This window comes from Aptenodytes forsteri, unplaced genomic scaffold, assembly GCF_000699145.1.
Source record: "Aptenodytes forsteri isolate BGI_AS27 unplaced genomic scaffold, ASM69914v1 Scaffold354, whole genome shotgun sequence".
NCBI lineage: Eukaryota > Metazoa > Chordata > Aves > Sphenisciformes > Spheniscidae > Aptenodytes > Aptenodytes forsteri.
In genome coordinates, this window is record NW_008795043.1 from 1,186,191 (window position 1) to 1,211,351 (window position 25,161).

Consider the following 25,161-nt stretch of genomic DNA (forward strand, 5'->3'; position numbering starts at 1 on the left):
ATCTTGTTCCAAGACTTCAGGGAGAAGTTCACGCAGTTTCTTCGGCAGGCTTTTTACCAGAGGGCAAAAATGGGCCAGTTCACCAGTGTAAAGCCTGTTCCCACCTCACCCTTCTCACAAGGGATAAACATCAAGCACTTCCAAGTTTCTTGGCTGGGATTTAGGACAACTGCTTTCTTATTTTTACATTAGTTTCAACAGGAAGTCATCTTTACCCCCTGATTGTCCTTACATTTTCCTCCGTAAAGCAGGGGGAAGAAATACTTGGACTGGGATGTAGTGGGATCTGTTTTTTTCTGGGAAGGAATGTACTTGTAGAGGGAGCAAATGAACAGTGGGGTTTAAATGCCACATTCTAGGGAAACTAACCTTCATTCAAGCTCTGACACCTGGTCTTCTAAAAATTATTTGCGTAGGACAGCAGCTTGGAACTGAAGGTGGGGTTTTTTTTCCTCTGAAAGTGAACTGATAATTCACGCCTTTAGTATTACCAGATCACCTGAATCAAAAAAGAAGGACTATGGTGGATAGTGGCTGTGCCATGAAAGAGCTACACTAGGTCTCAAATAGCAAATCTATTTAAAAGTGTCACATATCAACTGCCAGAATACTGTTAAGCATTTTATGCTTAAGACAGTTTTGTTTTTTGCTTGCCTGCCGTAGCCCCTCTGACAATTGCTGTTAGGACTCCGTGTTTAATACTGAACTCTTTGTCTTCAAAAGTGACCAATCAACATGACTTTTCTAAGCAATATTTGCAAACTGCTTAGTGGACTTACAAAATATTAAGCAAGACACACAACTTTTTATTAAAACAAAAATATTTATTCAAGCTGTAAATGCTATGCAGTATTTAGTTATTGGATGGGTTTAATATAAACATCTACTGCATAATATTGGTTCCTTAGGAATCCTTGTATACTATCTGAAACATCGCCCTGTTGCTGTACAGATCTCTTTCTTACAAGAAAACTTGCATTTTTTTAAGACCTCAACAGTTTGAGAACAAAGGAGGAAATACCAGTAGAGAAAATTCTGCGGTATTGGAGCAAGGCTTAGTGTGGCAATTTTCACCCATGCTAATTATTACTAAAACATAGGCTGAGCTTCTCCTGTGCCTGTTTTGAAGAGAGTTTGTATAACAGCTACGGCAAATTCTACGTTAAACAGAAAGATCAGATGCATGCCAGGGTATGAATACCGGGATTAACCCAGAAGAAAGTTAACCACGTTGTTTGAAAACAGCTTTTGCGTTCAAATGACATCGTACGCAGCAAATACTGTAAACAGATGAAGCCTATCCCAGCTGAAGTTCTTACCTGAATGACTGGTTGGGAAAAGCTTCATTAGACGAGGAATACTTCTGGAGGTTTTGTTGGCCTTATGTTTAGTTACTGGTATTTTCGTTAACTCATTCAAAGCCTTACAACATGGGTTTGACCATTATGAGAGAAGAGAGTGTTAGTACAAGCCAGTTACACCTGAAGAGTACGTCCCTTTCAGATTCAACAAGACAACGGGAAGTGGCCAGGTTAGCTGCCCGTGTCTTAGAACGGTGAACTACAAATACCGCCTTCACATTCACCACCTTTTCACAAACTGGCTAAGCGGTTCAGATGGGTGAGTAGAGAATGCAGCAAAACACAGACAACGTGGTGTAACAGGAAACATACAACCTTTCTTACATTACATTTATACAAATTTACAATTTCGCAAATTAAATGGCTCTATAATTACGCAAGTGCTCTTCAAAAATAAACATACACCAACTCAATGATATTTACACTTAGCAACCTGCTTCAGAAACAGCATGATTTTGCTATAAAGTGAAACTTCAGTGCACTGAAAGTGCAACTCACCCTTTAGAATTAACTTCTCTTCCCATGCAAAACCTCAGCATAACACCACCTAGCCTTAGACAGCACAGTTCAACTTCCTTTTTTTCATTCATCATAATGCAAAGACAACAAGAACTTGTCCACGTCCATTCCTGCTGGAAAAGAATTTGGTAGCTTCTTTTTCTGTGAGAGAGGAAAAGAAAAGTTGTGTTAAATACTAAGAATCCGAGGATACCGAAGAGTCTGTAAGCACTCCTTTCTTCCTCATCCTTCTGTCTACCTTGTAGACATAACTGCACAAAGCTCACCCAGAAATCAGGCACCAAAACACATACACACTTGCATACACCCCCCAGGGGGCAAATGGCATGGTTATGGGACAGGAGTAGCTGAGCTCTCAGCTTCAGCAGTAGCCTACCCGGACTTGAGACAGGCATAGCCTCTCAGCTCTTGTCACATATGCAGTGTGAGTAAGTGAGCATTTTTCAGTTACAGTATTTCAGGAGTATGCTATAACTAAGTATGGTGAATTACGAAGTTATACTGTGTCCCCTTTTTGATTATTTACATGCATCACCTTTTCACGTCTCGCCCCTTTACTGTTTGCCATTAAAATCCCCAAGTCAAAGGCATGGTGCTGTGGGCTACAGAGACTGGGAACACACAAAACATGGATTCCTAGTCCCAGTGGTAAACAAGGATGCAAAAACAGCTTGAATTTTAGTAAGGCCTAGTTTGAGTTTGGCCTAATTCCTACACTCCACCTAGAAACTTAGTCTGAAGTTAACATTTAGAAACTCATTCATGTTTTAGGTGAAAATTTTATTTTCATAGGTATGTGCAGAGAGTCAGTAGGAGTTACTTGTGTGTATCTGAAAACTATGCTAATCTTAAGAAAACTTAGTTCAGAGGAGGCTCAAGAGGCAAAGGTAGTAAAACTGACAAATAGAAATAGGATGTCGGGGATGTGGACTAGCACCTCTGAACCATCCCATTATAAATAATATATATACACATTTGTCCAATACATATTTAGAATTTTAAATTAAAAAGTAAATGCCTGTACTTGCCTTTATTTTCTTCTTTTTTGATGGCGTTGGAGAGCTTTGAAGGTCTTTTCTATTTGCAGAACGTGAATTTCTCTCCCCCTCATTCAAGTCCTCTAGTTTTCTTTTCTTTACTGTGCTCCTTAAAGATCTGAACTGTTGAGTATTGTCCTTCAGGGGGGTTGCAGTGCTAGTCCTTGCAATAGCCGCCCGTGACAGTATCATCAGCGTGTGAGCAGCCATACTGACACTATTTTCGCTACCTGTTTCACTAGCCGGGCTGCAGGCAGGCAAGTCCGGCGTAGCAGGGGGTACCATTATTCTAGGGGTCGTGCTATCCTCGTTGAAGCGCCGACAGGTTGGTGTCCGTACGCTATCTGTAGTATCATCCGTATGTCTGTCCCCAACTCCAGAGGGCGTACGGGGTACTGGCAATTCTCCGTTTTCAACTGTTTTACTATTCGGGCTATGCCACTGAATGTCTTGCAACATTTCCACACACTGTTTAGTGAACGGACTTGACAGGCAAAGGCCTTGGTTGGAAACTTTAGCTGGTTCTCGCTTTGGCTCCTTCGAAGACAAAGAAACGGACACTGAAGATTTGCCATTCCCATTCGACAGTGACCCTTGCTTTTTGTTCAGCTCTTGCACTGAAGCAACTGTCTTCTCATTCCATAAGCTAACACTTTGTTGGCCATTTGAGAGTTTGGCAGTGTCCTGGTTCTTCTGTTTTTCATCAGCATCCCTCTGTAATTCATTTTCTTTATTTGCCGTAGTCTTGTGGAAGGGATCTGATGGAAGCCCTGCAGTTGCCACCTTCCGCTCGGGCTGTGGCTCCTTTGCAGATGTGCTTCTGTTGCTACCAACTTCTGGCTTACACAGAATTCTAGGCAATGTTTTATCTTTCTCTCTCTTTGCTACCTGTGCCTTAGCAGAGGATGATGCAGAGTCAACAGCAAATAAAGTATTTTCATTTCTTTCTTTTTGGGATAAACTCTTAGTAGTCTGAATTTGGGTGTTTCCTCCTGGAGCGGGTAGGACGTTATCAAAGCAAAGCACTCTCCTGTGACTTTCACTTTGTTTTGAATTTGAGCTTGTGCTCTCTACTGGTGCAACAGGTAAGTTCTCCTCCACTTTCCTTCTTAGTTCTGCAGCAATAAGCTTGTCCGAATTTCCAGTCCTGAAAATGAGATGAAAACACTTCAGTAACATACTTGTTCTTACTAGGCGAGTTCATTTCAGCTGGCTGGAAGTCCCCACCTGCCCCTCAAAACACCTGTTTAAAGCTCTCTCCATTCTCTACATGTAAGTATTTTATCAACACACAAAGACCAAGAGTAAGGGATGACACCTGCAGAAAGCTCAGTGAAGGCCAAAAAGGATGACAACAAGGTACGAAACAGAGTCTGTACAAAGAACAATTGGAAAGACTGGGGCTCTTCAGCCTGGAAAAAGAGATGACTGAGGGGAAACGCAATAGAGCTCTGGGAAAAAAGCCAACAAAAAGGAAACTATTTGCTCTATCTTCCAGCGTGCATGTATACTGTATACCTTGGTATATGTTGTTTGTTTGGGTTTTTTTTAATAAGTTGACTTTATTGTTCCTGTTTTCCTCCACTTTTCCAACATTTTAACTGAGTTCTGAATAGGTATATTATTTTTTTAAAGTATGTTTTATTTTTACAATAAAAGAACGTTTCACCTCTAACATTTAAACTGAACTTCTTATCTTCTCCTACACTCTTTTGCTCATGCCAACATCCTTGTTTCTTAAGTCCATTAATAATAAGGAGAGTTACTACTGAAGCCTTGCTTTCTTTTCTCTCTCTTGCCCAACAGAAAACCTATTCCAATTAGCAATTAAGTTACATTCATCAATATAAAGTTAGCATGCTGTTCTCCTCGCAATCTTTCCTTTGACTTTTCACTTTAAAATGACTAAGCAGTGTTCTAATCTGCACAGCTGAAACACAGATGCAGAACCCAGTCTAACAAGCTCTACTGGATTTGGGCCAGAGAGCCGTAAAGGCAGTGAGGCTATACTACAAAACCATGGGTACCACTTATCTGAAAAGAAAAAGAGGAGGGGGAAAAAAAAAAAAAAGCAGGCTTTGAAATCAAAGCCCTGGTTGATCCCGCCTAGAGTTACTACTGAAGCCTTGCTTTCTTTTCTCTCTCTTGCCCAACAGAAAACCTATTCCAATTAGCAATTAAGTTACATTCATCAATATAAAGTTAGCATGCTGTTCTCCTCGCAATCTTTCCTTTGACTTTTCACTTTAAAATGACTAAGCAGTGTTCTAATCTGCACAGCTGAAACACAGATGCAGAACCCAGTCTAACAAGCTCTACTGGATTTGGGCCAGAGAGCCGTAAAGGCAGTGAGGCTATACTACAAAACCATGGGTACCACTTATCTGAAAAGAAAAAGAGGAGGGGGGAAAAAAAAAAGAAAAAAAAAAAGGGGTTTTAGTCCAAAATCTCCCAGTAAATGTAACAGGCAATTTCTCCTAGCTTGGACTCCGCTCAAACAATTTTTATTTGACAATTGAGACAGGAGAAAATAAACACGAAGCCATACAAAATTAACACAGGAACAGTAACAGCAAAATTCTAGCACAGGCTGCACCAGCACTAGCACACATCTGTATCAATACTCCTAGCAGACAGACAGGAGGAAATAAAGGGGGTACTGCTTATGCCATCGTTAAAAAAAGCTGCTCTCCTCTCCACCAATACTGTACGAAGCAATTCATGGCAGGAAAAAGAAAGCGAGTTTGAATACCTAGCACTACTGACCTTTGTGTTCGAGAATTTGTATGGTTCAAAGGCTCAGCTACACTTGGTACCAGTTTTCCTGGAACAACAGATGAAGTATTAATAAACTACAATATTCCAAGTAAATCATCTCACAGTTAGTACAATGACATTTCACCTGACAGAGAATCAATAAAGAAAAACCTAGCAACAAAACTCTGCCATTTTTTCGTAATTTTAAAGTTTACAGATTAATAGCTTAGCAAAGGTCACCAACTAAGAATAAACAAGAAGCTTGCTGTCTACACTTAGATAATACGTAGGCCTGGCAAGACAAAGCCAACTATGCAGGACTTACAAACGCACAGCAGGGATTTCCAAGTAGAAGGGAAATAACCACAGGGAACTCTCAGTTATCCATCAGCAAACCAGAATGCAGACTAACTATACAATCCTAGCTTTTTTCTTCATTCTATTTTCAGTTTTATGTGTAAGCCTACTCTTTTTAAAAAAGGTAGATAGGCTAAAGCACAAGTTGTCCTTATAACTCAATTTATTTCCTATTTTCAATTATTTTTCTTTACCCCCTCCCAACACTGAGAAATGAATGTAACTCCAGTCTTGTTTCAATTTACTATTTAAAGAAGCAAGGTCTCGGTGAAATGAATATACAGAAGCGTATGCCTGAAATCGCAAAGAGACAACAGATAGCAGAGTGCATTTTTTTTGTATAAATACGCAACACTTCTATTAAATATTTTCCTTAATAAATGTTTAGAATTGCTGGCTCTTTAATAACTTCTTTGTTACCATGTGGCTTGGTTTCAACGACAGCAGCAAACTGTACTTACAACCAGTGAGATGAAAAATAATCAGAAATATAAAGAAAAGTAAACTTTTAAAACTGCATTAGAGCCTTGAAACATCAAATTTTGGAAATAAGCTTAATCTCAAATCTGGAATTATTTTACATGCTGGGAGTTCTTTGTAAACCGAGCAAATACAGTTACTAACTGCAGGTACAGGCCCCTAACTAACAGCAGCTACTTGGCAGAGGAGCATTGGTATTTATAAAATGTTACTGCTCAAAACTGACATGTCTTTAGAACCCCACTTTTCTTCTGCCCTTCTCAAGAATGCCAGGCAGGTACCTGTATTAGTCTTGTTTCTTGCTCCAGGAATCTTCTGTGATTTGGGAGGGATGGGAAGTTTTGGGACACTTCTGTTGCACGCTGGATTAGCCACAGGCATATGTAGAACCTTAAAAATCAAAATGTTCCATTACAATTTACGAGAAGACTCCTTATCACTTCGGCTTTAATTTTGAAAAGCTTTATTTGTGACATGCTACCTGGCGGGCAGGTGCTGAGAATGTATTTCCATTTTGTCCTACTACTGAGAGAGGTATCATTCCCACCATTCCTTGCAAAACAGGTTGCACCGGAGACGCAATTATAATGGCAGAACCTAAAAAATATCAAGTGTTAAAATTGTACAGAAACTACAAATACTTCAGTGAAAAGAGAAGCTTCAAGACGGGATTTCTTAAAATTATGCATGGTCAAACCTGTGGCAAGAAAAGCCCTGGCTTTTTAGAAAAACTTCACTGTCTTTATTATACATTACTACTAGAAAACAGGGTAAGTACCAGTGTTATTTTTAGTTTGTATCGAATTCTTTAGTTAAAGTCTGTTTTCCTTTTTAAGAAATGGTTCAAAATTAAGCTTGAAGTATGACAAACCTATGCTAAGGCTTGAACTTTGAATTAAAGTGATTTATAAAAAACAGTAAAAGTAACATCAAATAGCTCATTTTGCTGCTTAGTAAAAACAGTTATTTGCATCCTATTCTCCACAATTATCATGCTCAAAAGTCATTAGCAGAATTATTTTTTTTCTTCCAGTGCACCCGTAACACCTTCCCCTTAGAAGCACACAACAAGCTGGCAAAGGCTAGCTTTGTCTGTATGTAGATATCTAATGTATACTCCTGGCTCGTAGGAGGTGTTAAACGTAGTACACAAAGATTCTAGTTAATTAGGGGGTTTGAGATTAATTATTTTAAAAAAATAAAATAAAGCACACTAATTTGGAATATTTAAGCCAAAGTTTCCTATTTAACTATTTAAATCATTGTTAAAACATTTGTTTTAAAACAGTTATTCTAACAGGTTGTAAGAGTGTCCGGCTGCCAGACATATGGGAATTACAGAATAGGGAAACTATTACAGCACATTAATTGAAAAGTGGAAGAAAAATTTCAAAAGTGAAAGAAAAATTTATTCCACGTGGTTCTTCAGTTACATAAGCACTACCAGGAAAAATATCAAATGCAGAAAAATGGGCAAACTTCTATTTCTCTCTCTATGGGGGACGGGGGTGGGGGAAGATTATAACAGTTGCATAAAGAAATCCTAATGACAGAAAAGGCCAGCACTCCAAGATCTTGCACATACTGTTGCACTGGCCTCTGACCACAATGAAATGACTACACACAGAAATTGAAGGATAACTGCAACAAGTTTTTAGTTTTGGAAAGAAATCTAAATGTGTTGATTACAGCTGGTTTATAGTTAGGTTTAACATTTTAAAAAGCACTTAAATTTTTTATTGCTGTAGTAATAAAAATGCTTGTACTGGGAGAGATTTTATATTATGGAAAGAAATGATGTTATACTTTTATATTTGTCTGAATGTACTTCTAGTGTAGAACAGATTTTTGGAAAATGAAACAAAACAAAAGGAGGAGGTAATTCTGGAAGGACTATCTACATCTAGCCAGTTATCTAAACTAAATATGGATGCCTGTAACACATAGCATTCTATTTATAACACGAATCTTAATGAAACAAAAACAAAAGAACTGCTTTATTTACCCGAAACAATGGAATCTTTCCTAGTGTAAGCCAAAATATGCTTCCTAAATTTATCACTGCTAAAGTTACGTAATTTAAGCTTCTGAAATATGAGGCTATTTTTTTTCAAAGCAGCCAGGTCAATGACTCTTCATAATTTTTATTTCATTTTTAGTAGCAACTAATATACTCAAAAAATATGTAACTCCTGGCTAATTTCAAGGGGCAGACAGAGCAGTGTTTAAAAATTGTTTACTTTTAAGGTACTTGCAAAAAAAGGAATAAAAATGCTATATAAACAACACATTTTCAGTCATTTTCTAATAATGAAATTACCTTGTGGGAAATTTGGGGAGACAGTCTGGTTTGCTGCAAACGTATTGCTGGATCTAGGAGGAGTCCGTAACTGTTGTACAGCTGGAGCTTGGGCAGCAAGTGGCATAGAATTGCTGGGCAATACAACTACATTTGATGGTGTTACAGCTGTGCCCAAGGTAGCTGGATCTGTCACACAGGTGGCTATATAAAGGTTGTTTGAATTCCCAAAAGCTGTGCTCGTTGCTGGCATCAACTGTATAAATCCCCCTTCCTTGGAAAGATTAGTTGTACCTGCAACTGAAAAAACAGTGCAGTCTTCATTCTGAGTGTTAACTGAGGTGACCACAGGATCCTTGGGTCTAAGCACAAGAAGATTCTGCTCTGCCAAAGCTGAATCCACATTTTTTTCTGTGTCTTCTGAAGACAGACATTTGGACAGGCCTGCAGTTTTGGTTGGGGATTTGGCTGGAGAAGACAATATTATAGTCGGCAGATTTTCTCCTGTGATGCTGGAAACAGCATTATTTAACTCCGTGTCTGATGAAATAAATGGGTCATCGCTGATGATGATCTTGAGGGACATTATATTAGAAGGATCAACATCCATTGGTTGACTACTAGAAGATACACCACTTATACTTTTGGCCTCGGTACCTGACTCGTCTGTTGAGGATGCAGTTTCTGGGAGAGGAGAGTGGCATATTTCAGATGTAGTAAGATTATTTTCAGTGGATACTACAGAAATTTCTGTACATGCATCATCACCAGAAGAGAAATATATATTGTCAGCATCTACTTTTGTAGAAGATGAAGGTTCTTGCATTTCCCCTTGTGTTCCCTCTGAGTTTGACAGTCCTGAAGGGAGGTTAAAATCTTTCTTATAAGGCTTATCAAGTGTATGTTGATCATTTGAATAAGGTTTGTTAGAAGTATCAACAACTTCAAGCTGCAACTCTGTTTTGTCAAGATCCGAAATCTTCACTGCAGATCTTGCAGCACAGTCTGACTGTGTACTCTGTTCCTGATTGTTAGAGCGGTGGCTAGAGTTCTCCTGTAAAATACCAGGTAAGGCAGCTGTATCATTTGTTACAGCCTGTTCTTTTCCTGCATCTGCCAACGGGCTAGAAATTGATGAATCGTTTTTTCTCAGCAGTACACTGTGGCCAGGGCTCCCATCAGAAGGGCTTTTAGTAAGTGTTTTTTCAGACAGTGATGTATCTGGTGGTAAGTGACATTTACTTCCAGAATGTGTTTTGTTTTCACTGGCTGTAGTACCTTCTGCCAATGAAATCAAAGAAATCTGCGGACTATCAGAATGAACATATTCTAAGTTAGGACTACTTTGAGCACTATGACTTAGTGGACCTTTTTCAATTTCCATAGCTCTTTCACTTTCAGATACTAATGCAGACAACTCGTTTTTATCGTAAGAATCTCCACAGTGTTCATTACATTCGCTATCAGAAGTCTGTCTCTTGTTAGGTTCAGTCAAACCAGGCACAGAGTCAAAGGCGATTTCAAGCTCTCCAATATGTTCAGGGGTAATGGTTTTGAGTACTTCAGTCTGCTTTCTTGGTCTACAATTTCCATGCAGCTGCTCATTGGTTGTATTTTTCTTAGCTGTATCATCATCATTGATGCTGGTCTTCAAGGCACATGATGCTTCTCCTAACTGAAAGCCTTTACAGGATAGTGATTCTCTAGAATTATCACCTGTAAAACAGAGAATAAATAAATTCCATGATAATTAGAACAGATGGTCCTTTAACAGCATTTTAGAAGCAACTTATCAGTTCAATGGAAAACTGTTTCACATGGAACTTAGTGGGAATAATGCTACTCATCCTTACTTTCAAGCTGAGTGGAAAGTATATGAAACGTATGGTTAGATTACATAGATTAGGCAATCTGGCAAATCAGTTTGTACATAAATAATAAGTATACACATAATAAGCAAATGGCTCAAGTCACTAAATCAGATTTCCAGAAGCACAATAAACATCTCAGGATAAAGACCTCTTAGCTCTATTTCTCATATACTTTCTCTAAATATCTGCTACTGACCCTTTTTGTGTATTAATTAACCAATACATTACAAAATACAGAGAAAAGATTGGTATGGTTAGATGTAAAATATTATATTTATGTTTGACAGTGAAAATTGCAAAGTATCTCCATTTTGAACGAGTAAAGAGTTTTGCAGATATTCTGCTTTCATTTAAGAGCTTATCAAGTACAACCTGAAGTACACTGATGGACTACCGTTAAATTTAATAGACTGAAACTTTCTAACAGACTATGTGTATCCATATGTTCATGCAATGTAAATGTCAAATGGGATATTATCACTGAAAACAGAAATATTTTGGAATGTACAAATTGTCTGAAAATACTTTCCTAGTGAAAAGTGAACAGACTAGAAGAGATCTTAGAGAAAAAAACACAAAACAACCTACATCTACTAGTTTCTTCTGTTCCTAAAGAACTTTCAAGTGTTTCCAGATTATCCTCATCCACCAGGATTGCATTTTCTACTCCACTCTGACCAGAAATACCAGCAGGTAAGTTCTTGTTTACCTTGCTCTTTCCTATTTTCAAAATAAATACTTTCATAGTGAAAAGTGAACAGACTAGAAGAGATCTTAGAGAAAAAAACACAAAACAACCTACATCTACTAGTTTCTTCTGTTCCTAAAGAACTTTCAAGTGTTTCCAGATTATCCTCATCCACCAGGATTGCATTTTCTACTCCACTCTGACCAGAAATACCAGCAGGTAAGTTCTTGTTTACCTTGCTCTTTCCTATTTTCAAAATAAAGCATGAAGAATGATTAATATGTCATTTTACACACAAATGTGATTATTACATTTTAAATGAAGCATGGAGATTTCAAATTCAAGAAATGCCATCCTAAACTCAAAGAACTGTTTTTCTATATTCATTACAAATCCAGAAATAGCATAAGAACATCCTTATACTTTATGTGAGGATATCCCTGATCAGACAAATAGAAAAATTTTACAACAGAATAGAAAAACAAGTATCAACTATCATCCTTTAGACCAGAAGAGTCTAAAATAAAAGCAGTAAAACAATCACCGAGCCAGCACAAAACCAGGATTTCAGCCACAAGAAAATGCTGTACTTTATAGTCATATATAAATGTATATAAAAATCTAATTCTGAACTGAGGGACACGGATGCCATACAGTCCATTTCTCTTGCAAAAGAGGCCAGCTGAATTACCTTTGCTTCTTCAAGCAATACTTAGGAAAACTCATTGTTCACGACGCTTTATAGTAATGGTACAATTGAGAATAATATACCCTACCATAATCAAACAAGTCAAAGAGTGCCTGAAAAGCTGGATCTGATTCTGTCTGTTCTAGAATGTCCTGTATAGCCTCTTCTGACATATGAATTTCACCCTGAGAAAAGACAAGACATACAGAACTGTTAGACAGTTACTTTAGTAACTTAAAGAAAAACAGACAAGAATTGTTTTCTTTTCAGATTATTTTTAGTTCTATTACTTCTGCTCAGCACAGAAACATAAAGACTAATGCTGGAAACATTTCTGCCACAAATTTAATGTCTGTAAAAAATATTAGTGATTGAAGTTTAAGAAATAAAGTCCCCCAAAACCCAAACATCTTTGTCAGACATCACACCCTGCACATGCATATTGGAGTGTTCTCCACATAATGACCAGCATCGTTTAAGAAGGACTAAATCTCGGGCTACACTGGAAGCTTATGCAGATGGTATGAACACCGTGAGCCTGCACTAGCCAGCCACTGGTAAAAAGAATCCCCAAATAAACCCTAATTTCTTGGTTTTGCATATATCTAGAAGACAATGCTAAGCAAAGGGAAGTTTTATTTCATTTACCCATTGCATGTTCTATAACGTAACTTCCAACTACTCTTCTGTGGAAGGCAGTTGGAAGGCACAGCTACACAGGACACTGCTCTAAGGTTCCTGTTTCAAGCTGACTTGTTTGGTAGCAGCCCAGGAAGAAAATGAGCGGGGCACTCAGTACATATTCAAATGCAAAGTTTCTCCTGACTTCCCAGAGATCCTCTAAGCACTCTACAACCTTTGATATGGTGGTTGTAAGGGTGGATATTCCATGTGACATGCTTGATCATTTTGTCTCAGCTACTCTAACTAAACCAAGAAGCTACTTTGATTTTGTTCTGCTCAGACAAATGGAATACAGCTTTTCAGCTCTGTATTTTGACAAAAATTGACCTAAAAATCACCAAGTGACAGAAGAATAGCTTTTTAAAAACAGATGCCTCTACTTTGTAAACAGGCAACTGCCTCTACTCTCCTGCCCTTTTCATGAGGGCCGTGAAGACTGTAATTCCCTCATTAAAAGCCCTTTATAACTCTGTGATTGCCAGCTTGAGGGTTGTAGGAGAATGAAGGGAGAACACTAGAAGTTTAGTTTGTAGAAGTAGAATGTACATTTCCTCCAAAAGCAAGAAAATATTAAATTTGAAGAAAAAGCATCCTTATTTAGCCTCCAAAGACAATTTCTCTTGCTATACTAGACAATCCATATTTATCTTACAGCAAATCAGAAAATCAGATCAGACTAAACATGTTTGGAGTCCACAAGATATTTTAAATTCCTTTTTCTTTTACAAGGCTATTGATCAGATCCCCGGTCAGAAGCTGGCACCCAATTACTGGTACCAAAGATCCAGTGACAAGCAGGCAGCTGGTGACTGTGGGACAGTGTACTCAGTCTGCGGGTAACGTTAACAGCTAGCCACTGCCAGAAGCGGTCCTACTCCCTTGGCTTTTGACCCTGCTGCATGCTTATGCTGCCTTGTACAGGCACTGGGAATGAATTCAGAGTGTTAAACTGGCTCAAAATTAACCCCAGCAAAATACTAGTATCCTGTCAGTTCAGGTCCTCAAACCTGCCCACCACCATATGACAAGGTAAGAGTTAATGCCTATGCAAGGGAAGTTGTGGAACTGCCCCTGGGCAGAAGCCAGCCATTAGATAGGCTTAGCTGTATTGTAAAACAAACAAATAAATAAAAAGAAAGAAAAGAAAGAGGAGAGCAATCTCATGTATCAGACAGTAGACAGAGGTTGATCAGTTATGGGAACTAGGCTGATTCTCATGTGCCTGGTCTTCAAAAAATGTAAACAAGGCAATCCACACCTACCTGAAGTCCAAGGATTTCATCAATTGAAGTCTCCTGTTCCGTGGGACCACTGTCTGTCTGTTTAGGGGCCTGAGCGACATTGCCATCACTGGAACACATTAGTCATTAGTTCAGAACTCAAAAATAAATCAAATAAGAATACGTATGAAGTTCAGAGGTTTCTTTTATTACCTGCCCAGGATTTTGTTAATGTTCTCAGCAAGCTTCTCCTGAAGAGATTTGTTGCTCAAAATTTTTTCTCTGGCATTTTCAATAACCAGTTGCTGGAAAACACAGTTTAAAAGTGGTCAGGTTTCTATTTTTATCATCACTAGAAAAGGAGCGTGAATTTCCAACTTACTGGTAAAAAAAAAAAAAAAAAATCAATTCAACACAGAGAACTCTTTGTAACAGAGAGACAGCCTATCTGTGACTGCATGACATTGCTATGAAAATCATTGCAAAACATTCCTGTACTTCTACTCTCCTAAAGTACAGCAAGGCTTATTGTGCTCTCTGGTTTCATTCTTTAAAAAATTACTGTATTCTGACAGCTTACAGGTATCTTAGCAAAGCCAATAAATCAAGGGAAAAAAAAAAACCTCTACATAGCCATGCCATCCTCACTAGTTTAGTACACAGAAGAGCTAGTTCAAATATGAAACAATAAATTTATCTTCTAAAGTTAATTTCTGTAATACCCAAGACAAACAACATGTAAAAGACTAGTTCTCCTTAGTCTGAATTTGTTTCTTAAATGTAAATACCTTCCATAAGTATATACTTACTGGGAAGTTACCATCTATGAATTCTTCAAGTGGCTCACTTTCTTTTTCTATTATTACTTCATCAGGGTCTTGAGAACTTCTAGTTGCTGAAAGAGGTCCAGATGTTGCAATGCTTTTCCTCTTCTGAGATTCACTGAAACATTCCAGGAAATTTATGATGTACTTCGTGAGAACATAGCAAACAATAGACCTAATGGTCAGTAAATCAAGTGTTTCTCTTCCTTCTTAGCAAATGAAAGATTTTAATCAACAGAAAATTAACTACATACTGGAAATACAATAAAAGCCAATACCTGTTTCATTATGTCATATGCATATATTGTGTCTGACTTCATAGAAGTTACAAACAAATATATAGACTGTGGGTAAACAGCACAATAGCAAATTGAATTCCATGCCCACTATTCAGTATTTTTTCCCCCTCCAGTACACGTTACTTTAACTGGTGGTACAGGTTCTAATTAACTGCCACTCAAGAAGAAGATTTGGGCATCACCACTGAAAATAAAGATCTCTCAAGGAACAGCTATTGTCAAAGCAGCAAACAAATGTTAGGTTGCATAAGAATTTAGATTATGAATAGGAAATGTAATGCTTTTATATGAAATCACTGTGTAGGGTCTTCTGAAACCGTCGATCAGCAGTGGCACTAAAATCACTTACATACAAAAAAATCATGCAGGAATAGAGAGGATTTGGAAAAGGTATAAACGAGTAAGGATCTGGAAAAATGATAAGCAAAACCACCGATTGGGATTTAGTCAAGGATAAAGACAACAAATGGAACACAAAGAGACCAGTCAACTCATTAAAAACAAAAGGACATTGGAATCAAAGAATAAAAAAAATCAAAACTAGTATAAGAACAGTTTTTCACACCACTTTTAGTGTGAATATGAAAATTTTTGCTGACAAAATTTACTGAAGCCAATAGTTTCTCTAAGTTAAAACCAGACAAAACACACGTTTATATCAATACTGAGAATTTTCATAATTGATAAGGATATTTTGGAAGGAATACAAAATCTCAGGCTCCAAGATTATTTGCCTATGACTAATACTGGAATAATGTAAAGACTGGCTATATCCAATAAAGAAGCACAAGTAGCCTCCTATCAGTCTTAGGTTAAGTTCTTTGACTTTTCTTTCCTTTGTGAAACATCACACACTGGCCACTCTCAGCGGATCTTAAATGTGAAACACTCCACCATCTAAGAAAATTTACACTAGAGGTTAGAACACCACATAATCTCTAAACAATCTTAAAAAAAACCCAAACCAAACCAAAAAAACCCCGTGTTTACCTTTTTCGTCTTCCTGGAGAAAGCAAATTTGAATGAAGCTTTCGTTCTTGTGATGCTGGAACTTGAATGTGTATGAAATCTCCTGCTTTATAAAGGAAAAAAAAAGGATCATGATGCCAATACCTTTTTCCAGTGACACTTTTAGAGCACTACAGAAATCTATACATTACTTATTATGTTCCAATCAATTCCTGGGAATTGACACAAAATAATTTGGTATTATCATGAAAATGAGAATCATTCCTTTTAAATATATCCTGAGAAAAAAATCAACTTGATGTGGATCATCCCTATGTGCTAAAACAAGTGTTTTGGGTGAGGGTGAGAACACAGGATAGAATAATGACAAATTAATGCACTTCTGATCTCTGAACTCACATTAGCAAGCAAGTATGCAAGAGCCATTTCTCTTTTGCGCACTCCTTTTATTTTAATCACCTGAACCAGTTTGGAGAGCTAGGGGAACAAAGCATGAATTTTCTGAAACTTTTTTGGTGGAAGATGATTAGCCCTGATTTTAGAAAACTTCCATCTATATCCATAGATTTTTCACAGAAAAAAAGTTTAAAAAAGTGTGCAACTTACTGCTGATCTTGTTTTCTTGGGTTTGTGACTGGTGCACAAACAATGTATTCACTCTTGTCTGTGACATGCTTTGATTTATTGTTGGCCTGTGAATAACTTGAGGAGATACAACAGAAGAGGAATTCTGTGGCCCTGACTGATGAGCTACTGCCAACAATCCTGAGTTTGCAGGAGCTGATTGCTGAAGCATTCTCTGTCTTTTCATTTCTACAATTCCACTTCTTGTACGTGCTGGAGATAATAAAGACAAGATGAAAATATATGGTAAAGGAATTTAAAAAGGTTGCTGATTTTCCAAGACCTAATTAAGAATGCTCCATTGAAACTTTTTTGTACTTCAACGACTAATTCATGAAACTCAAAAAGTAAGTAGCACCCATCTTTCTCCTGTGTTACAGGTTTGAGCCAAAACAATTCAAGAAGTACAGCCAACTTACATAGACATTGTAACCATGCCTGTATCATTGCTTAAATATTTACAAGAATAAATCATACCAAAATGATATTTCATTACATAATATGCCACTCATATAATTGACCTTAACTGAAATAGCTAAACCAATGTAAGTTTGCATTTATTTATCAGACTAAATCTGACAAATTTAAACAGAACACCACCTGATCCAGTGAATCTCAGATCCAGAACAATCACTACCTATATTTCACATTCTCTTTTCTCACACAGGTTACTCAGTAAAAGTACTACAGAGAGAAAAATTTATTTTTAAGTAAAATAACTTTTCTTTTTTGAGAGTTCATTTGGCAGTTTTTGTAAAGAAAGAAACAATTCTAGATAGAACAAGGTATCTTTTCATATTTTGCTTAGATATATGTTTGTATGCATAAAAAAATAATCATTTCAAGACTGTAACACATTTTTGTATTCCCCTTGTACAGAAATGAAACTGCATCATAATTAGACTGGTTATGTTTTCAGTTCCTCTATGAACCACAAATTAAGTCAACAGCTTCAGGACTGAAGCAGCAGTTTTTAAACCTTTTAACCATGTAAACTAAAAAGTTTTCAGCAGAGAAGAAAATGCTATATATAGAATTTAAGCCCCTTGCAAAAAGCTCAGCTTTTCTTATTTTCCTTTCTTGATCATTACAGTAATCCACAGACTGCACTGAAGACAACAGACATGCTGAAAAAAACACTGCAGAAGAGATCTGACAACATTTTAAGAGTAAGGATGTGTTACTGATTGCTGCAGCATTCCCCCATTTTTTGCCAACACAGATAATTTGAACATAAAGCCTATTGATCCCATGGAATTGGCTCAGTTACTTACTCCTTTGATTAGCAGAAAATCCTGTGGAATTCTGCATGCTCCTAAAAAATAAAGCAGGTGACATAAATAAAAGGAGCACAATGGAAACACTCAGCTACACAGTGCGACGGTATCTATCATACGGTTAATGTCAGTCTGGTCCCAACCACACATCACTTCAGAAAGCTTCAATCTACTGATTGTTATTTTTATTCTTTCAAACAATGGTCACAGATCCTTCAAATGAAGCTTACTGTTATATTTTTGATCAAGTAACCACAATGGTATCGGATTCTAAATGAGTCATAGTATATTGTTTTATTACAGGAAGGTCACATACTCACACTAATACCCTCCTTATCTGCTCGTCCTGCCTTAAAATCTTGAAATGTCTACTCAGCTATCAACTCTCACATACCTCTCTCTTTTACCATCTCTCAGTGGCAATAGAGAGCAAAACCATTCTCATACAATGATAAGGGGAGTTGATCAACATAGGGTCTCGCTCTTAGAGTGAAATTTTACTTTCTTGATTTCAAAACTGTATTACCTGATCTGAGAAAGTGTATAGTCTAATTTTTTCCACAGAGACGACATCATTGCTGGAACTTCATTTGTTGTTTCTAAAATAAACCATAAAAAAAAAATTTAGGCATTTTAGATGCCTGAAACAGATACATCTTGAGAAAAAGTTAAATCACAAGCAAAATAATTATTAAGGGGTGTTTCAGCCATCATCAAACTTCAGGTGTCTAGTCGCCTTCTTAATATTCTGTTAATTAGAGAGCCCTAACTCCTAATTTAAGAACTTTGATTGATATGAACACACACTCATCATGGATACAGTTCTCAGTTTTAGAAGTCTAAATGAAACTGAGGCAAAGACATTCACGATGATAATTCTCAACGGAATCTGCACATGGTGTTGACTCCCGGGCAAACACATGCTAACATAAACTAACTCACTTCTGGAAATGGTAGCCATATTCCCAAGTCACTCGTGTGTTTTTGAAAATTGTAACCTGGCAGACAGGCCTTTAGAAGTAATGGTTTATTTTAAGATGTCACCCAAACAGGTAAAAACACTTGGTATTTTTGAAGCACAGAACATTAAAGTATAAATGGAAAGATGTAAGCAGATCAATTTATAAAGTTTTTCAAGGTGCCAAGTACAAAGTATTTTGAAGAAAGTATGTTTGTGTCTTAGTTACCATTTCTATTAAACCTAGTGTGAAAGGAAAAAAACATTCAGAAATGTTCCAAACATGATGTGTCTTAAATTGCAAGTCTTAGAACCAAGCACCACTAAAATCTAATCATACAACATGTATCGAAAAATTGTAAGACTTGGCAACATTCAGAAGCTCAATAACTGCTTTTAAAAACAGGAAACGTTCCAGCTCTGTCTCTAATATTCATACATAATATTAAGTTATTCTGAAATGATTTTAATTAGTTTTAAAAACAAGACAAGAAACATTTCACACCATAGGACTCTTCCTGGTTATTTCATAGAATCATAGAGTATCTCAAGTTGGAAAGGATCCATAAGGATCACTGAGTCCAACTCCCTGCTCCTCGCAGGACTACCTAAAACTAAACCATATGACTAACAGCATCGTCCAGATGCTCCCTGAACTCTGACAGGCTTGGTGCTGTGACCACTTCCCTGGGGAGCCTGTTCCAGTGACTGACCACCCTCTCAGTGAAGAACCTGCTCCTAATGTCCAATCTGAACTTCCCCTGATGCAGCTTCATTCCATTTCTGCATGTCCTATCGCCCGTCACCAGAGAGAGGACATCAGCATCTCCCCCTCCTATTTGTAGTATAAACAATAAACTATAATTTTACAAGCATAAACGCATACATTTTGCACACTTTATTATATCTTTGTGCTTTGTTACATTAGAAGTTCTGCTCAAATTTGAAGTGAAAATATATGCTGGCAAATCCAAACTAAGATAATAAATTAATTTTGCTCACAAGATGCTGATCTAATTGGCCGTTGTCTGCATAATATGGAAACCTTCAACTTCTAGCATAGATGGGGGATTGCTCTAAGTCCATATATAGGCGGATAATACCTCTTCCTCAAGGAGGTCACAACAGATACATAAGAAAAATAAAATCTCATTCTGAAGTCTTACCTTTTGTTTTCATGGCTACGTATTCATTAAGAATAGTGGTCAAGTTTTTTCCACACAGGGACTGGAAAAAAAATACTGATCTTAGAATCTTCACTAATAACTTATACTTCATCTGCTGTATCACATTATATTTAAGCAGTTCTTTAGAAGACAACACCATGCTGACCCTCAACACAAGGAACTGCACTTTATGCTGCTGGTGCTGGGCTTTCCCAAGCTAGGTAGAGAGCAATCTATGGAACAAAATGCCATTATGAACACAAAATCTGAAGTGCTTGATCTCATTGCACAACACCGGTATAGCAGTTAGAGCTGCATGACCTCCACTCACCTTTGTTATTATGAAATAAAAACACAAAAATAAGATGATGAATGGCTGTAACAGAGCAATGAATAGTTATCATCCTGGAATGCAACATGCATTAAGATGCAAACGTGAAGAGAACTTCTGTCTAAAGTAAAATTCTTAACAGTCACACAGAATTAACTTTCATATTGTATTTACTTGTTCTGTTATTTTAAGTTAAACAAAGGGAATTAAGATTTTAAGGTTACCACTATCATTTGTTGTACCTTCTTGTCTTGTTTACTAGCGGGAACTCTACAGGGTATGACAAATACAGCCCTTTATTGCAACTATTTTGAGCTGCAGTGAGAATTTTTTCTTAGACGCTATCATATCATCACTTTTCTATGAAAAACAGGAAAAATGTTTATACTGAGAAAAGGAAGATAATTAAAAACTTTAAAAATCTGGATAATCTATTTACATTTGGTTTTTCTAATTTTTGCTGGCCATAGCTTGGTTCTCAATTCCCTACCCCCGAAGTACAGATGACTAAATGTAATACAAATCTCATTTACAAATTACTTGTAAATGAAGTAAGCTCAATGGTCTGTTTCGAATAGGTGCATCAAGACCTCGGATCTCAGAAAAGATTTCCACACATTTTGAATACTGTGGACAAAATCCCAGACCATATAATTAACTGATATATTAGAAGAATGAAATGGAAAACAGGAAGAAGATACACATATAAACATTAAAGCGTTGATACATAGCAATATCTAAACCCTGTAATTTGCATACTATATTAAAAATCCCATTTTGTGTATGTTAAAAATTCAAAGTATCTAATTACCCTGTAGCTATATGCACATATTTACATATGTAGCTACACACTGTATTTATGCACACCCAAAGTTCCACATTTCACCTGGGACGAAGCAGATGATACTGATCAAAGAGGAAGCTGAACTGAAACACAGTTTTTGTCAACAAAATTTGGTAGCCTTAGATAAAGCTGAGGCACCTTACCTAAATATTTAATATGTACTTGAAATGGAACATTACTGGCTGCCGTGTCTAGGATAGGAAAGCAATCTCCAATAAATTACAAGAGCAGCCCTGAAATCAATAAAACCCTCATGACACCCTTCCATAAATCAACCTCAAAGCTATAAAGCAGACTAAATGTAATATGCTGAAATCAATTTGCATATTTTACGCTTAAATGTTTCTTAGTAAGCTTAAAGACCAGAAACCAGATAACTGCTAATACCACAGGATGCAAAAAAACCCCAAAAACCAGAGGGGACAGATTTTAAGCAGCATTTGAGAAGTAATTGAGAAATCTCAATTTTCTCTTCCATGGATGCAAGACAATTTAACTTTCTGCTTTGCAAATACAAACTCACCAGCAAGCAGGCTGGAATAAACCCATCCTCCGTACAGTGCTCTGCATATTCTTTCAAATCTGAGCTTTCCAAAATAAATTCACGGCAGGTAGCTAGAAGTTTTTCCTGTTGTAAATACCCTGCAACAAATCAGATGGAAAATTTTGCTATTTCATTCATTACTTCTGCTCAATAGGTATCAAAGCATTAACATAACCAGATGCATGTAGTGTTGAAATAATCAGGTAAAGATTTGTATGTTAGACAAGGAAAGTGAAGTTATTTTGAAAGAATATGTATCTTGCAAAATATTTCTTTAATAGTTAAAACCAGAAAGAACACAAAATATTATTGATATTACACTGTATTTACAAACTATTCAAGACTGAAAGTGAGGCAATATGAACAATTTCTGATTGATCTTTAGTACAGGCAGTACTGTATAGACAAGAGAATAAAAATTCTTGGCTCAGGAGGCTGACAAACTAACTCTCACATGGGCTGAACAACCCAGTTTGATAATTAAATGGAATTCTATAATACTTTGTTAATAAAATGCATTGCTATGTAACAATAACTCTCCATGCATCCTCCTGTTTCAAAACAGGTAAAACCTGTGCAGCTGTTACAACAGTGTATAAAATTTATTAAAAAAATGGCACTGTACAATAATTAATTACAGAAAAAGGTTTCTTCCCGCCACTTACTGTAATTTTCATTTCGAATAGATGTACTAGCTGCAACTTGTGCCCTGTACATACCCCAAGACTCAGTAGTTACCTTAACAGGAAATATACTGAAAAAGTTTACTTTTCCAAAGTTCCATTCCTCAGCAAATATGTTCTGCTTTAATCAACCTTTTAAACCCTGCTTTAATCTTCAAATACTCTAAACATTAGAAGATAGAAATAGACCGATCTGAATGAAGGCTTCTAGAACAAAGAACCACAAAAGAAAATGTCTCTTCTTTCTTGCTTGTAGCAGAACTGAACATGCAATGTTTTAAAGAAAGGATAAAATATGTGCCTAATTATACAATGCAGGATATATATACATCAGCATATCTATTTCAATGGACCCCCAAAATGGTCCACCCCAGGACCATTTCTATAGGAATGCCTATAGAAAAATGCAGCCTTTGAGTTTGCATGAAGACAAATATCTTCCAGCAGATCTGAGTATAAACTGGAAAAAACAGATCATATTTCAGACACACAAGCCCTTGTTCAGGTCTTCAACAAATACGCAAACTTGAAAGTTAAACACAGTTTGGGAATAACCACCGTGAGTTTAATCATGAGCTGGCCTACCCAACAGAAAACATTAGTGGTACCTGTGGAAAGGAAAGGGCTGTCTTATTTCATTTTTCAAATACATTTTGCTAGAAAACTCTCAAGCCACAAATTGCTGGAAGCTGAAAGTGTATTTTGGGGAAACACAATTATGTGCCAGTCTTATTCCTATCCACTATACCATCCACTGTTGGCCAGGACGGAAGATGGGGCATTAGGCTAGGTGGAGCTTTGATCTGTGCTGGTATGGCTGTTCTTACAATCAAACTCAACTGGACATTTACATAAAAAGTTGCAATTTTTCTTTCTTGAACCTACTACTACAGTATTGCAAGGGATGACTGAATGCTTGCATACAGGCACATTTGGTGCATACACCGATTTCCTGCAAAATAAGGCATTCCAAAGTTTAAAAATGCCTGAATTGAGATCTTCTGTGCAACTGAACTGAACTGCTTGTGCACACACTGTATAATGACATAACAGTACACAATCTTTAACGTTGCCAAAACCAAATTAAAGGCACAAAAGGTACAGTACCTTCTGAACTAGGAATGATGCAATATTTTGTTCTATCTTAAGAAATGTAAAGACACGTCTAACTCATAGCACACATTCACTCTTACATTAATTAGCAGAATATAAATTTTCTTATGTATTTTTCTATGGGTGAGCTCATCTTATTCTTACGTATTTTTCTATGGGTGAGCTCATCTTATCAGTTTAGTTTTGTTTCTTAAACCAATATTCATCAACCTTCACAGCACCAGAAAGACTTATCTAGAGGGAAAAGAAAAGAAAAAAAAAAGAAAAAAAAAGATGGAAGAAGAGCCACACTGGGAAGCCTGTTTATCCACCCAAATTCAGAGATGCCTCATGGAAGAGGAATCCCTATTAGAAAACAGAAATAGCTACAAGGAATATCCTGTTCTACAACCTTAGGTTACTCAGAAGTTTTCTAGACATGATGCATGTACCATGCCACAATAGACACAAGATAGGATGGATCATTCTTAGTACACATGACATTACCAAGATTGTATGCTACATCTGCAAGTCTCTGGTAAGCACGCGAGATAAGCTTTCTACTCAGAAACTTGTAACTTAACCAATTTTTTATAGAAAAGTACAGTGAGAGATCTCCCTTGCATGACTTCAAATCTTCTTTTACAGTGCATGGAGTTTCTAAAAATCCTCCTTTACTTCACAATAATAAAAACATTGCATCTCTTACTAAGCCTTGTTTCTCAAGACAGTAGCAAGAAACATGTCAGGTAGTATTTAAAAATAAATTGTGCTGGAGGACACTGAAGAAAAGCCTAAATGGCTTGGGATTCAAAAAATTTGTGGATAACTGAAAACTGAATCTCACAATGCAAGCTGCCAGGAAATCTTGGCAACCTGTGCCAACAGGTGCTTACGTGTGGGACTTAGATATGTGGGTCATATTTTTGATTACCATCCATTTGTTACTATCTTTGGCAGTATCCAAATAATCCAAAGCATAAAGTCATTTAGAAAATTCACTGTCTGCTCCCGACGTCCTGAACACACTTACTCTGAGCTTTCCACAGACACTGAGCAAATCCAAACTCTCAATGCAGCCTCACAGGTGACAGAAAGGGAGGGAAGGAAAACCATCTGAACCTTAACCTAGCCTCCTCTGGTATTTTGGATCACCCTTGTATTCCTCCCGTAATCAGATACTTTATTAAACCTCATTCACCAGGCATCTGTCTGTAGGTGGACACCAGAGACCACCGCATTTTCTTGAACTCGTGAAGATCCTGAGTTCAAGACGCGGCCGGTGAGCAGCACAGCCCGGCCCGCACGGCCTGGCGGGCTCCCCTGCGCCCGCGGCGGCTCCAGAGGCCCGAAAGTCCCTCAAGATCGAGCTGCGTTTGTTTCCCGCTAGAGACCGGGCCGGAAGGGGGCAGGGGGCCAGCCCGGAGACCGCCGGGCCCGGGGCTACGCCTCGGCGGCAGAGGCAGTGACATCCCCAGCCCGGGGAGGACGAGCGCGACGCGGTCGAGGGTCAAGGGCGCAGCCGCTTCATTCTCCTGCCGCGCCGAGGGCGCTGCCGGCGGCTGACAATCCCCAGCAAAGCCCCGCTG

General features: G+C 37.5%; 1 protein-coding gene across 1 annotated transcript; it reads right to left on the reverse strand.

Annotated features, from left to right (window-relative positions):
* Positions 1-748: 748 nt before the first annotated feature.
* On the reverse strand, positions 749-21,905 carry LOC103897019 (protein NPAT; the record flags this gene model as incomplete). Its single annotated transcript, XM_019471441.1, has 17 exons — positions 749-2,021; positions 2,909-4,064; positions 5,684-5,741; positions 6,793-6,901; positions 6,993-7,108; positions 8,832-10,526; positions 11,484-11,615; positions 12,146-12,242; positions 14,004-14,091; positions 14,175-14,266; positions 14,771-14,903; positions 16,075-16,159; positions 16,660-16,890; positions 17,952-17,992; positions 18,481-18,553; positions 20,079-20,139; positions 21,777-21,905. Coding segments are annotated over 17 exons (4,374 nt in total), but the record flags the coding sequence as incomplete, so codon positions are not given.
* Between the last annotated feature and the right edge of the window lie 3,256 nt (positions 21,906-25,161).